The sequence below is a fragment of the Malaya genurostris genome, chromosome 3 (assembly GCF_030247185.1).
Source record: "Malaya genurostris strain Urasoe2022 chromosome 3, Malgen_1.1, whole genome shotgun sequence".
NCBI lineage: Eukaryota > Metazoa > Arthropoda > Insecta > Diptera > Culicidae > Malaya > Malaya genurostris.
This window is the reverse complement of record NC_080572.1, coordinates 63,784,915-63,799,716: the sequence shown is the minus strand read 5'-3', so window position 1 is coordinate 63,799,716 and position 14,802 is coordinate 63,784,915. Positions and strand designations below refer to the sequence as shown.

Here is a 14,802-nt window from a genome sequence, read left to right as displayed (position 1 = left end):
TTCTCAGTATGAGATAAGCAAAGGTAAACTCCCATAACTTTCAGAGTTTTGCTCCGATAAGCTTGAAAAATTCACAGAATAGTGTTGAAATGTTTTACTATAAGAAAATAAAAAGAAAAAAAAAAGATTTTCAACCCTTGTGAAAGATTCAAAAAAATCTACATTTTAAATAACTTTTATTTCATTTTATTTAAAATTCTTATGTTACGGATTGCGATGGTCGCATTGTCTCGATGTATAGCTTTCTTGGAAAGAATTCGATAGTTCCACGACAAAAGGGCCTAACTGTAAATGAGAGCCTCTCTTTGTTTACTTTCTCTTTTGATTATTACGGAGCCATTATTGCAAATTCTCTAAAGTTTCCAATATAAATCGAAAGCTTGTAGTTTTACCTTGAATGTTTTGCGAAGAGTAAAGTGTCAAATATGAAATCAGCTCGGTAAATCATGAAAGAAAAAGTAAACAAAGAGAAACTGTCATTTGCAGTTAGGCCTTTTTGTCGTGGGACGGTCGAATTTTCAGTTTATTCGTGTAAACTAAATGTCCAAACGACATCGATAATAAGAAAAACAGTTACCTTGTACTGGTGCAGTTTTCATTGCCCTTCGCAATGACTTCTATTTGTCAGCATGCGTGAGGTCATAAACTTTCAATCATGCCAGATATTTACCCCAGCTACTAATCTCCCAACGGTTACTATTTTATCCCTTCGAAAGTGTTTGGCACAAATGTTCTAACACCACATTTTGCCTGTCAAATGGTGGTTTCTGTCGACAATCGTAATTACCCTTTTAGCCAAAATAGTAACTGAACTGAATGCGTGTCCCGTTCGTTTCAGGCGTGGTCGCTTGAGGCTCAGCAAGCAAATCAATCTGCACCGCTCACTGGGTTGGGTGTCACGTGTGCATTTTAAAGACCCTATCAATATCACATATTTATTGAATCAGCCAACGTGTGTCCAAGTTCCAACGGAACCGCCCGACGAAAGGTGCAACTCAATAAACAATTATTCCTTCAGAAACCTGTCTGTAAGAAGCAAAACAAAAAAAAATTAACCGTTCAACAGCTGACTTACTCCAAGTGCAAATTTGCGAGGCTGGTACTGTCAACGTAAAATAAATCGCACCTTGTCACGGTGTTCCGAATGTGTGGCGGTGCGTAAGAGTTCACGGTGTCTTACAGAGTTGTGCGATATGTTGATGACTTACTGCATTCACTGCGCTGCGATACGCTGTATAGCCGAGGTTGACCTGCACCGAACTTCAAATCATGGCATGGTGGGTTTACAGTATATAATATTGACAATTTTTATTCACATTGACCGGGCTGGATTTCATCACGTTCTAGCGATCTGAAAAATCAACCAATACAATTTCGCAACATCTACGGAATAAAATGGTTGTCCTTCAAGTAGATGAAGCATCAGGGTTTTTTTTTAGAACGATAGAAAAGCCATTTTTCCATATACAATCGTTTATCGAACCCACTAAGCTTAACGGATAATTTCAAACTTCAATTTGCATGGAGACTTTTCTGTGTAGACACTGAAAGCGTGTCGTTCGATAGGTTTTTGCAGTTTGCCACTTGGTTATAATGGAGTCATGTTTCTGCAGACACGTGAAAAAGACTCCACTAGTGCAACCAGACTGAATTTTGTTGACCTTTAAACTTCGATAGAGTTGTTGTTGACAGTGAACCGTCTATCGCTGTCATGCCAGTGATATAGAGAACCTTTAGTAGTTATCAATCTACTGTAACGCATAACTCATGAACTATTTGAAAATTTAGCATATTTGTGAGATGTTAAGGTATGATTTGATCCACCATCAATTATTGAAGCAATAAAGCTTTCCAACGACTCGACTTCATCTCGATTTGCTAGATAAAAAAGAACATAAAATAAAAAAAGAACAGTAAATTCAACCAATTGATACATTGCCTCGACATCTTAGAGTTAACGCACTGTGCCTTATTAAATTTAAAAAAAGACGGGTGGGTAATGTCACAGACATAACTTGAAGACGTGAATACGAATAAAACTGGCACGCTTCCTTCACAATTCCGGAATTCAGTTAGTTGATCGATTGTGTGAATCAAGCAACCATCCTTCTTCTTCACTACTAGAATTTGAAACTATGCACCTACACTAAAGTAACATCAAACATTCTGACACACAATTAAATATTAAGAGCAAATTCAGCAGCTAGAAGATCTATAATAGCAGCAGCTGGAAGATCTATAATAGAGCAAAAACTAGAACAAACGTATCCCCAGCAAACCGTTCTAGTTTTATTTATTCGACCAGTTCTTCTGTCAAATTTAAAACTGGTCTACGATGCCGTTCTGTTTCTTGTATATTTGAAACACGAGTAAAACACTGCTGGGGCTGCCAGTTTTCTTGTTATAAAATTCAGATTTAAATTTTGTAACTGACATGAATCATGCATCTAAAATTAGAACACTACTGAATATGCCCTAAGAAGTTATTTTCATAATTCGTTACAATACAACAATGGCGTTCAATTTTATGAAGGCGTTCGTGGTGGAGAGTGACGAGTTGAATTCGAATCCCGATAGATGCCACTGATTTCCGTTATCTATTTCCAAGCTGACCTGATGTCCGTGGATGAGATACTGTTATGGTTGGCGTAGGTATAGCCACAAACGAATTTCCAGACATGACAGCCACGATCTTTTTTGGCGCACATCTACGGTCCTCCATGAAACTGAAACAATGGTGATAAACTGGTTTCACTGTTGATTTCCCATCATAACATTTATAACACAAATGTCCAACCGTGAGAACCTTTCGATTCGTTAGCTCATTTGTATATATTGAGATTATATGGTACACTTAATATTTTGTTTGTTTTGATGTAATCAGCTAACACCATGATCTCTCGTGTTTTTATATTAATAGCGAGAGGACAGTTTACAGCAGATATGAATTATAGCAGCTAAATGGGAGTTACAATGTATACGTATCGCGTAGGAAGTAAAGGTAGCTCCTTTACGTTCCATTATGTACTACGAAAAAGTCAGAATAGATTGCATAAATGTTAAAAAATCAAAATCTGCGGTTGACGAGTATATGGAAGAAATGAGCATGATGACCTGGCTTTGGATGCCCATTTGTAGTGCTTTTCCGTTTTTTCGTTTTGCGATTCGTTTTGCTTATATTGTTGGTTATTTTTAACAATTGTCTCTTTATATCATGGCATCGAAATGAGTGTCAATGTTGACATTTGATTCTGTCCTACTCATGGCACACTTTAATCGAAATGATAACAATGCAATGAATCTCGCGCTCCACCAAGCGGTGAGTGCGGTCATTTTAGAAAGTACCGGGTACGAACCAGATTTTTTTAAATTATTGTAGGCACATACATGTCTTTATTATTTATCTTTGGTATAGCGTTCACAACCGATTGTAATCTTCCAATAAAGAAAACATTAATTCGCTGGGTTGATCAATGATACAATGAAAAGTATGAATTATATCTACGGCTTTACATATCGATATTTGTAACGAATACGACATCAATACATGTACCTTCAAGCGTAGTAGTTTGTGAAGGAGCAGATTTCATATCCATATTATACCCCGCAACTATCACCGGCGTATTTTTACGAGAATAGAAAACATTAAATTAAATAAATGTGGATTTTAGTGGTGTTAAGAAACTCTTTCCTTTCGCAACATTTAAATCTGTTATTTCCAGGAGAAATGAAATACAGATTAATCTGTAAATGTGGCACCCCTGTTTCACCCGGCATTTTTCGGCATTCTTGTCAGTAATATGGCTGTCTAAACAGAACACAATGAATTAAATGTATGAATTGATAGCGAACCTCCCGACAGTTCTATGAGCTTCGAACGAAATTTTGGTGTTTGTTAGACAACACATATTAAGATAAAACGCGATAAAATTGCGAAGTATTCTTGGTAGCCGACTACCCAGAGCAATAAACACATGATAATGTTTTTCGAAAATTTACTAACAAACAACCCCTTCCTGTGATGCATGAGGAAATGCATTCGGACGTGGTCGGCGGCGGTATTGATCAGGATGCAGGGATCTTTGCAGTTTACACAATGTGAAGCTACGTGCTACTCCCAAACAAGTTATTTTAAAAAACATTTTGCAAGCTTCATTGTTTCAATTCGATAACGGAGTAGCAAAACACGGGCAGTCTTCTAATGCTAATTCTAATAAGTGATGGAAGAATTTTGGTTAGCTTTCCTTCATGAGCTTTCATATTTTCGTCAAGTATAAAAATGGAATGGCTGAAGATAAAAACGCCAGTGGTATAAAATCAACTCCATTTCCTATTACTGCTGTTGTCAAGTCCCCAGAGGTTCGGAGACTGGTGAAAACCGATAAAACGAAGAATATTTTTTAAGAGTAACCTAATCAAAAATAATATTCACAATACACTACTACTCTTTACAAAACGATGATGATTTACGGATTGTCATATTGTCAGCTCGCTTAGTTAAAGCAATGCGCATCTCTCTCACACAGTGATGGCATTTCACCAGAGTGATACACGCTAATGTCAGATTCTTGTCTACACAGGGGATGCAGAAAGCGAAACATCGCACAAAGAGGAAAGCGCACTTTTTCTCATTATCGAATAGACAGAATGTGAGTGCACAATGGCCCGAAACGGGAAATTACCGTAACAAAAATATGTTCACTATAAAATATTAGTTTATTGTAGTTTGCGTCTTCACAAAAGTTGTTTGTAATCGAATGGCGCTCCTTTTGATGAAAAAAGTTACTAGGGTAGTTCTTATTTAGATTGAAACCTGAAATTAACTTTTTCAATTGAACTCATAAACGATTCCATTCTACAATAAAGTTGTAGTAAATTTTATGATAAGCAACTTTGCTGAAAAACATACCTCTCTATCTCTTCATTTGATCGAGTTACATAATTTTTCCCGAGTAAAACTAGGGTGGCTCCTAAAAAATCAGTTTTTTTGTTCTAACTTTTCTGTAAAACGTTCTATGGAAAAGTTGTCTTCAAAAGAGTTGTTGAACTAATTATTGCGCATAATTTTGCTGAATTAAGCTTTTTCATATGAGCTACCAGTAAAAAGATATGATTGTTTTTTCATCAAAAACTAGTCAAGCTTCAAATATCAATATTTATTAGATGCCAGATCGATAAAAATGTATCCTATGCGGTTACTGAAAGGTCATAATATAAGTATAAATTTAGGAGAAAATTGGAAGGGAGTTATTTTTTTCAAACTTATTTAAATTAGTCTTGAAAATACCTTCAAAAAAATCAAAAACATTGCATAACTCTTAAACGCCTCTTGCTAGTTTTTGTTTTTTCATCAAAAACTGGTTCTGACAAAAGTCTACGTTTGTCTACGAGGGGGGAGGGGGGTTTCGCCTAAAGTCTACGTAGTCTCATTTGTTTTAATTTTTCAAGCAATTTACTTATGTCGTTTTCGTTTTTAAATTGCACTACACCGGTGTAGGTAAAGTTGCACTGAAACCTTTTGTTTTAGCCAATTGCACTACACCAGTGCTACACTTTTTCTGCACCGATACCACTGGTGTAGCACTCATCAAAAGTTTGATGTAGCTCTGTGCAATGGAATCGCTTATGGTAGTCAATGGTTACTGTTTATGTTTTCGTCGTTTTTGTTCGTTTATTCATGCCTCAGTGTAGCACTGCACCGGTGTAGTGCAAATTAAAAACGAAAACGCCATTAGTTTAATTAGCCGGCCGCAGGTTTCCTTCGATTGATCAAAAAGATTGAAATTGCGTATTCAACCAAATGCATGATGCTTGAGAGCAGAATTGCAATTTGTCACGTCGAATGACCTTAACAGACTGACTAAAACATCTTCGACTGTAATTTGTACTGGAAAGTGACAGTGACTATGACCAAGTAGAAGTATACTCAAAGAAGGGCGAATCTATTGTTTTTTCTTTAATTCTTCTATTCCCTATCGAAGTGAAAAATTAAAAGAGAGTACTAACATAAACATAAATAGATAAAGCTAATTATTCTTTGCAAAAAGTCATCGGACATTAAGTTTATTGAAGTAAATAAATAAATTTCAGTTTTTATGATGTCCGATTATTATTTAGTGAGATCGTAATCAAGCAGTGGAAGGAGAAATGAAGATAATGCCAATTGCTCTGCAATCCATGAGCGTTCTGGCGAGTGAAATGCCCAGAGAATTTTAGAAATCGGCAAAGGACCGATGTTAGTAGGGTGACAAAATGATCAAAATTTACCACTCATCTATAGCCGATCACGATTTAATTATGAAACTACCAAATCGCGAGGAAGTCTGAATAGATATTCATATTTTTGTTTTGACGTGAAGTAGTTGTCAGTGTGATTTCTTCCAACCAAAAACGGATTTGAATAATCAAAATGATTGAAATTGCGAGAGTAAACATTTGCCTAAAAATACATCCCAGAGGTTGAAATCGAACCAACCAACTATTTCCACCCATAAAATTGTTGATTTTAATTTTGCAATAATTATGGTTTCGGCTTTACCGGTCTGTAAAATAAGAACGGCTGTTATATACTGCCCGACGTTTCGACCAATGGTTATGGTCTTTTTCAAGGGAAATTGTAAGTTTATCGGTTATGAAAGATATTACAAAAACATTAAAACTGTGTGTCAACTCACTATCTTATTGTTCCTCGTCTAAAAATCGTATGTCCAGAAACGGTTATGTGAAGAAGAAGAGCTCTTGTTGATGTTGTCAGTGCGAGAGAGGAGAAATTATACTTGCTCTTCGTCACACAGAGAAGATGGACATCTCTGCTCTCCCATAGTTAAATTTCTTGCAATTAGATCTACACACTCGTTCAATGTTACTCTAAAGAGAGTACAATTTCACTCACTTTCGTTAAAAGTGGAACTACTCTATAGTGAGTAAAGCTTGTGTACTCACTTTTGAGTAAATATGGTATTTGTCAAATTCTGAGTAACATTTACTCAGTGCTACAAAAAGGAAAATCGGCTCGAGTGAGTAAATATTACTCAACATCATTCGAATTGAATAAGGAATTCTAATAAGGAATTGTTTGCTTTGAACAAATACTGACTCACTTCCATCCAACGAATGAAGGGAGCCGCTACCTGTTCATCGGTCATTGGATCCGTCTGCCTTCCTACGTTGCCCACGTACTGGCGTTTTGTACAGCATTCGTAGAAATGCTGATATATTTTTGTATAGAATAAATAAATAAAATACTTGCTATATGACTGAACACTTTCTTATCGTCTTCTACCTGCGCGAATTGCTTTGAGGTGTATAGTAAGCATTTCGATAATCTGGTTCCGCCTCCGACAAATTTTCACACAACGTTTTCAAAACACTGTGAGTAAAACTTGTTGTCAATTTAAAAACTTAGTAGAAGTTTCTAAATCTTCTAAATCAATATAACTCATTTTCTGACATTTGAATAAAATAAGTAAAAGTGAGTACAAATTACTCACTTGAGAGTAACATTGAATGAACGTGTAGAGTTAGAATAATAAGATATAATTAGCACTCAGTTATGTCTCCAGCATTAGATATTACTACGCAAGTATTGCGCGATGTGAGAAGCCGAAAAGTTAAAAGAATAACGCTCTCTAAATTCAAGATCGTTTTTCCCCAAATAATATTGCTGCCGGGCGAAGGATCATCCTATGTGGTAACCCTTGGCTCAAAACGCGAGAGGTCCAACGTAATCGGTGTACTTTCGAATGGCTGGTGCTAACATTCCAGTGTCAGATGGCTGGAATTGGACTATTATGCTTCAGACTTGGTTTTTGTAGTGCAAAATAGTTGAATGATTAGTGTTAAAAAATCACTTAGTCCCAAACATCTGTTCAGGTCATAGTTCAAACATAAAACTAGCTGAACAAATGAACAAATGACAAAGCTTTACATTATGCATTAAAATATGACAATTTTCATTGGTAGAACCACCACATCACTCTGCTGATTACTACACGCTTAAAAATAGTTACTCAAAAATGAGTAAGATCTCACTCATCTACAGAAAAGTGGAACAACTCTAATTTAGAGTAACTCCGAAGTTACTCAAATTTGAGTTCTTCCACTGGAACCGATATTTGAGTAAAATCTACTCATTTACTGAGCAATACTTTATTTGTACATGTACCAAAAATAGAGTAACTATCACTCAAATTTTTAGTGAAATTTTATTTCACATATACCAAATTTGCAAAAAAAATGCTCCTTTTCTGAGTGTATTGTCTTAAAATATTAAGTAATTGAACTCAATAGTATATCAAGTGGTGGTTGCTTGGAGTAGTGTGTCAACCGCAAATTAACATACATGTCAGTTATGCTCAGGTACCATTCATACACTTATTCCTCATAAATGACATTTGAGCATATTCGGTTCCATTCTGAAGCACAACACAGAGTTTATCATTCCGGTTTTTGCAGACACAACATCGTTTATGTTGAGCGACTCACCCTCAAAATACGCGATCTCACTAACAAAATATACAACCTGTTGCTACAAATGGTTATTACAACTTTTAGACTGATCTTGCGAATAGTAACAAAAAAACGAGTTATTGCGTTAAACTCAAATTTAGAGTAGGAGTTACTCAATATCATTGATGATAACTACTCAATTTTTGACGTTTCCATGTATCATTTGAAAATGAGTAACTAGTACTCAAACTCTGAGTAACTATTTTTAAGCGTGTAGGACTAAAATTAACGGATTGCGGGGTAATTGGATTCAATATATCGACCGTCCCACGACAAAAGGGCCTAACTGCAAATGACAGTTTCTCTTTGTTTACTTTTTCTTTCACGATTTACCGAGCCGATTTTATATTTGACGCTTCACTCTACGCAAAACTTCCAAGGTAAAACTACAAGCTTTCGATTTATATTGGAAACTTTAGAGAATTTGCAATAATGGCTTCGTAATAATCTAAAGAGAAAGTAAACAAAGAGAGGCTCTCATTTGCAGTTGGGCCCTTTTGTCGTGGGACTATCGATATTTGCTTGGTCCTCACAAAGCGATGTCACAATCAGATTAATGTCAAAAATCTGCAATATAATTGAACTATCAAATTTCTGCAATATAATTGAACTATCAAATTCTTTCATTTTCATCTGCAATATAATTGAACTATCAAATTCTTTCATTTTCATGGTTTTTATTTATAATGATTTAGCTGAGACGATTAAGGCACCCTGAGCACCCCCTCAAAAGTTGCACTATACAAGCAATATTCTACGTGTCAATTGGATTTTATCTCATGGACATCCAATTGACACCTAATGTATTATCTGTGTCGAATCAGTTTAGTATCTATTGCTAGTATCAAATTGGGATTGTTCGATAATTTGAAATTCTCAAAAACGGTAACCAATTTTTTCATGCTTTCCATCAGCATATGCTTTCCACAAATGATTGATAGCAGTATTCAAGGTGTGCTAATTTTTGCCACTCCTTTGATGTCTTAGATCTGGTTCAAAGCATAGAGACGATTACTTTACATGATTACCCAATACAAGACCGTGTACCAAACTAATTGTTTTAATACGTTGGATCCGCACACCGTCCGTAGACCGAGTAACAGGTCCTCATCTCTCGATACGCGTGCGACGTTACCATACATCACGACGTTACCATACATGCGTATCGCATTGTGGCGAAGGAGAAGGGCAAATTGAATTTGTCTCGAAAACCGATCGATCGGCCTGAACTAACCCAGCTCATATGCATCCAATGCACCTTGGCTGAGGGAAAGGGTCTGTAAATCTTTCAAAAAAAGTTGCTGGTGCTTGTGTTCTCGTTCTTTCCCGTTGCAGCTATTGCACCAGGTCCACCCTGGCAGAATTTGATCGCGATTTGTTCTTGTTACGATCGGCCGGAATATACAATGAGTGTTGTTTTTATCTTATTTTACAGGCCGTTAAACGGTGCCATAGACCCAAAAGAAGGTGCGCACGAGGCTCGGAGTGGCTTTCGGCCAGATCGACTATAAAAGGAGACTACATTTTGCAATAAAGTTATCAGTTACTAATTGTACTCAGTGTTGTCACATACCCTTAGGTTATTTATTTATTAAACACAAAACAGTCCAAAATGTTCAAAGTAAGTTTATAATAAGCATTTCTTTACAATGCCTGAAACCATTTCCGTCCTGCAGTTCATCGTTCTGCTAGCCGCCGTTGCCGTGTGCCAGGCTGCCTACTCTCTTAACCCAGCTGGACCTACGTACGCCGGTATCCACACGCCAGCCATCACCAGCCAACAGTCCAACATCCTGCGTACCTACGGAAACCTCGGACAGATCTCGTCACACTCCAAGACTATTGATACCCCATATTCGTCAGTTAGCAAGTCCGATGTCCGCATCAGCAACCCAGGATTAGCTGTCGGACATGTGGCCGCTGCTTACCCAGCTGCTTATCCAGCTGCTTACCATGCTCCAGCTCTGGCTGCCCATGCCTATGGCCACCCAGCTGTGTACGGTGCCCCAGCCGTTAAGGCTGTCACTGGTGCTGGACTTTTGGGAGTTGCCTACTCGGCTGCCCCAGCTGTCGCTGCTATGACCTACAGCAACGGACTTGGAATCAGTTATGCCTATTAAACTGAACCTTCTCAGCTTCTCTCGTGAATCGACCAAACGGCCTATCAACTGACAGCTGCGAATGCCTTACAATTGCAACAAAATTTGGGAACAACTCTAAGTCAACACAGTCAACGATCAAGAACAAGGGAGCAAACGCCCTATGAGATCTATTTCGTTTGCCAACAGAAGCTCACACATAAAGCACCCACACTATCATCATCCAAAAAAATACTTCATTACATTAATTACGCCAGCAACATCCGGGTAATAAAATGAACAATCATTGAGCCAAAAAAAAACATAAATAGGCTGTTGGAACTTTTTTCCGAAATCATTAACATATAGAACACATTCCCCTGAATAATTCATTTATGTATCGACTGTCTATGTCTCACTCGTCAGTGCATAACAGTGTATATTGAACAGTAGTCACAGACTAACAGACATGACAGTATGAGTAAATTCTTATAAAAATAATTTTTCGTGATGCACTAGTTCCACTGTTAGTTTACTGCGCGAACTATTTACTATCGGTACACCCCTTGTGTTACGTACAAGTTTTTTTACTAGTTGGTTTCCCCTCGCTTGTCAACACCGATCAGCTGCTTGCAGGGTTGCCTGATTTCATCAAAATATTTGATAATGAATCGTCACAATAAATTATTGGATTACGTAGAGTGACTATAATCAGAGTGACGATAGCTGTTTGTTTGGAATGACAGCTACCAGTTCCAAACGAGCAAACGACCTGTCAATTCAATGTAAAGCTAATGGAATGTTTTGAATTGTTGCCAACATTACGGATGAGAAATCGTCACTCTGGTTATAGGCACTCTAGGATTACGTTGATAATATATTAACCTTTTTCAGCGATGTTGGAAGGTAAACATTTATTTTCTCAACGTTGTTCATCTAGATTATTTTTGATTGTTAAGTGGTGGCAGACTAGAAGCAAATTTTGCTTCTGGACCCGAAATTAAGTGGCGGCAGACCAGAAGCAAATAAATATTGTAACAAATCGGGTTCGATTTTGTATTGCGTTGGAGGATGTATTGTATACCTCCATGCACAATTCTGTATATAGTTTTGGCAATATGTATTAAATCTATATCCTGCATGAAATTCGCATGGAGGTATACAAATCAATTCATTACAGGTAATTCTGTATGAATGGCAACTCGGTTGGTAAATGAAAAAAATAGACACAGTCTAGATGACAGACAGGATGTATTCGATAGGGTAACGTGGCGCCATCATGACATGTGCGAGTACTGTCCCAACTATAGGAATATTCGAAATGACCGTTTATATTGTTAAAAAAATCTAATTTTAGTGTCCTGTCTGTTAGTCTGTGCAGTAGTGTCACCTCTGCTACTTACAAAAAAAAATGTCTTGGCTGACGTGCCGAACGTAAAAATGAGAAAGACTAATCGAACTTTCTCGTATCACAGGAATGTCTAAACTGCCATCTTTAACGGAACAGCTTACTGGCCGTACAGGTTGTGGTAATGCAGACCCTGTCAGCTTAGAACGAAATCAATTTTCAGTTCAGTAACGCCATCGCACGGCATCACATTCAAAATATCATGTCAATTCGGTACTAACATGTGATTAGGGCATATCGTGCGATATGCCCTTTTGAAAGTTACGAAAAATAATGCTCATTACTCAAGTTTTAAACATGAAATTCAAGCATATTTCGCACAATTTCGTAGATTGGGCTTCTATCTACGAGATTATATCGATTATTGTGTTAATGAGCATTATATTTTGTAACAATGAGCATTATATTTTGTAACATTCGCAAGGGCCTATCGTGCGATATGCATTAATCACATGTTACCACCGAATTGTATGGGTGGTCCTACTTTTCACGTAGGACTGACATTTAAAAGATGTTTAATGCATAATCCAGTAAGAGTTGCGTGTTCCATAGAAGAAATGTAACGTACTATTTATATCAAATTTACCTTTCAGTTTATATCAAATTTAGATACCAGAAAAATAATATTTTAAATTTTGGTTGAAGTCAAAAGGGAAATTTTTTAGATTTTCCCATAAATCTATGGAATGAAAAATACCATGAACAATAAAATATTCATTCAGAAAATTAGCATAGAATTTCAATGAAAGAAAAAAAAACAGCAACTGATAACGTCGTGGGAGTTCGAATCGACAAGCCGCCAGAAATAGTTTTTGTTGTCGCCGAAGTCGAGATCCGAGAACCCCCACAATACTACAGATGCAGGTTAAGGTCGCATTCGGCAGGCGCGGACACATTTCACGCAAGCACTCGATTCAATCGAACACATGGAAACTTTCATACTGAAATGATCCGGTCGATGTAGTAAAAAATTGTAATTAAATAACATTTCTCGCAAATATTAACACTACTTACCACTGTTCGCCATTTTCAAAATCGAGTTTTTCACACCGGAAATTCACGTAGATTGTTTGACGTTTGGTCAATTCGCGTAAACCTTATGTGATGACTCTATTCATTTTAGGGGATGTTCGTATAACATTCACTTTTGTCACGTAAAATATTCCATTTGACATTTGATACCATTTTACGTGATTTTTCATGTGAATCGAAAGTGAATTCGATGCGGACTCACCTGAGGGCGCCATACACGCAAACAAGGATGTTGCCAATGATTAGTTCGGGATGATTAGATGTGAGAGCTGAATATCTTGTTAATATGATGTCTTTGGGTAATGGTAATTGGTAACATATTTACTTACAATCTTAGGAAAAGAGCCATTAGCGGCCCTTACACGAGCATTAAAAATGTCATTTTAAATGATGTCATTTAAATGATGCAATTCAAATTTGTTAGAAATTTCGTCATTAGTGCACCACTACACGTTCATTAAAATGATATTTTTTTTTACTAATGACATTTTTAATGACTCGTGTTAGGGTCGCTATTGTTTGAAAACGCAAAAATAGTTTTCTACACCACTACTTGATGAAACTGAAAAAACCTGTTTTAATCCACCTAGTGCCGTTCTCATATCAATCATACTATCATATATGATACTATGGTATTCTTCAAAATAATTTTCTTCGATTCTTGAAAGAATAACCGAAATCGGTTTGTTTGACCGTCTACTGATAGAAACAATCAATTGGAGAAGATTTGAGGTCGATTTAGAAATTTTTTTACGGTTTTTCGTCCTTTTCAGTGATGGTTTAAAATTTTTAACACACTTTACCCTAAAATTCCGGATCCTGAAGTCGGATTCGTATGAAATTCAAGAATTCCGGAGAATGTCGGAGCGTCTTTACTCCATGTTAGGAGCGGCTTCAAACAGCGTCTGTTCTGGTATCCAGCGGCTGAGTATGAAATGCTGCATCCCGTCCAGTTAAATCCAAGGTGGCAACACCACCAACGAGATCGTCCTAGTGCTAGTTGGGACGTCAAACAGAGCAAGCACGATGATCCTCCGGCGAGACAGGAGGTTGGCGTAGGCCTAATAAGCCGCCCGTAAAACATCTATTACGAATAATACAGTAAAACATCTATTACGAACACTACAGAGAATACGACCCGGAACAATCGGCATAGACCCACGCGACGAAATAAGGACTACGATTGGAAACTTGGAACATGGAATTGCAAGCCGCTAGGTTTCGCAGGCTGCGACAGAATAATATACGACTAACTAAATCCTCGCAGCTTCGACTTCGTAGCGGTGCAGGAGCTTTGTTGGATGGGACAGGTGTGGAAAAGTGGTCATCGAGCGGCTACCTTAAACCAAAGCTGTGGCACAACGAACGAGCTGGGAACTGGCTTTATAGTGCTGAGAAAGATACGTCAGCGAGTGATTGGGTGACAGCCGATCTTTTGCTAGGATGTGTAAGTTGAGAATTAAAGGCCGTTTTTTTTTCAATTACAGCATCATCAACGTGCACTGCCCACATGAAGGAAGACCCGATGACGAGAAAGAAGCGTTCTACGTGCAGCTGGAACAAGTTTATGACGGCTGCCCACGCAGAGACGTAAAAATTGTCATCGGTGACATGAATGCCCAGGTAGGAAGGAAGGCAATGTACCGACCGGTAATCGGGCCGAACAGCCTGCATGCCGCATCGAATAACAACGGCCAACGGTGTGTTAACTTTGCGGCCTTCCCGAGGAATGGTAGTCAGAACCACCTTCTTTCCCCGCAAGGATATCCACAAAGC

At 37.6% G+C, this 14,802-nt stretch overlaps 1 protein-coding gene across 1 annotated transcript; it reads left to right on the top strand.

Moving 5' to 3' along the window:
* The first annotated feature begins 9,948 nt into the window (after positions 1–9,948).
* Positions 9,949–10,914, top strand: LOC131438684 (cuticle protein 76-like). The gene is made up of 2 exons (XM_058608863.1): positions 9,949–10,129; positions 10,185–10,914. Exons 1-2 carry the CDS (start codon positions 10,121–10,123, stop codon positions 10,626–10,628), a joined length of 453 nt encoding a protein of 150 aa, XP_058464846.1. The 5' UTR covers positions 9,949–10,120; the 3' UTR covers positions 10,629–10,914.
* The last annotated feature ends 3,888 nt before the right edge of the window (positions 10,915–14,802 follow it).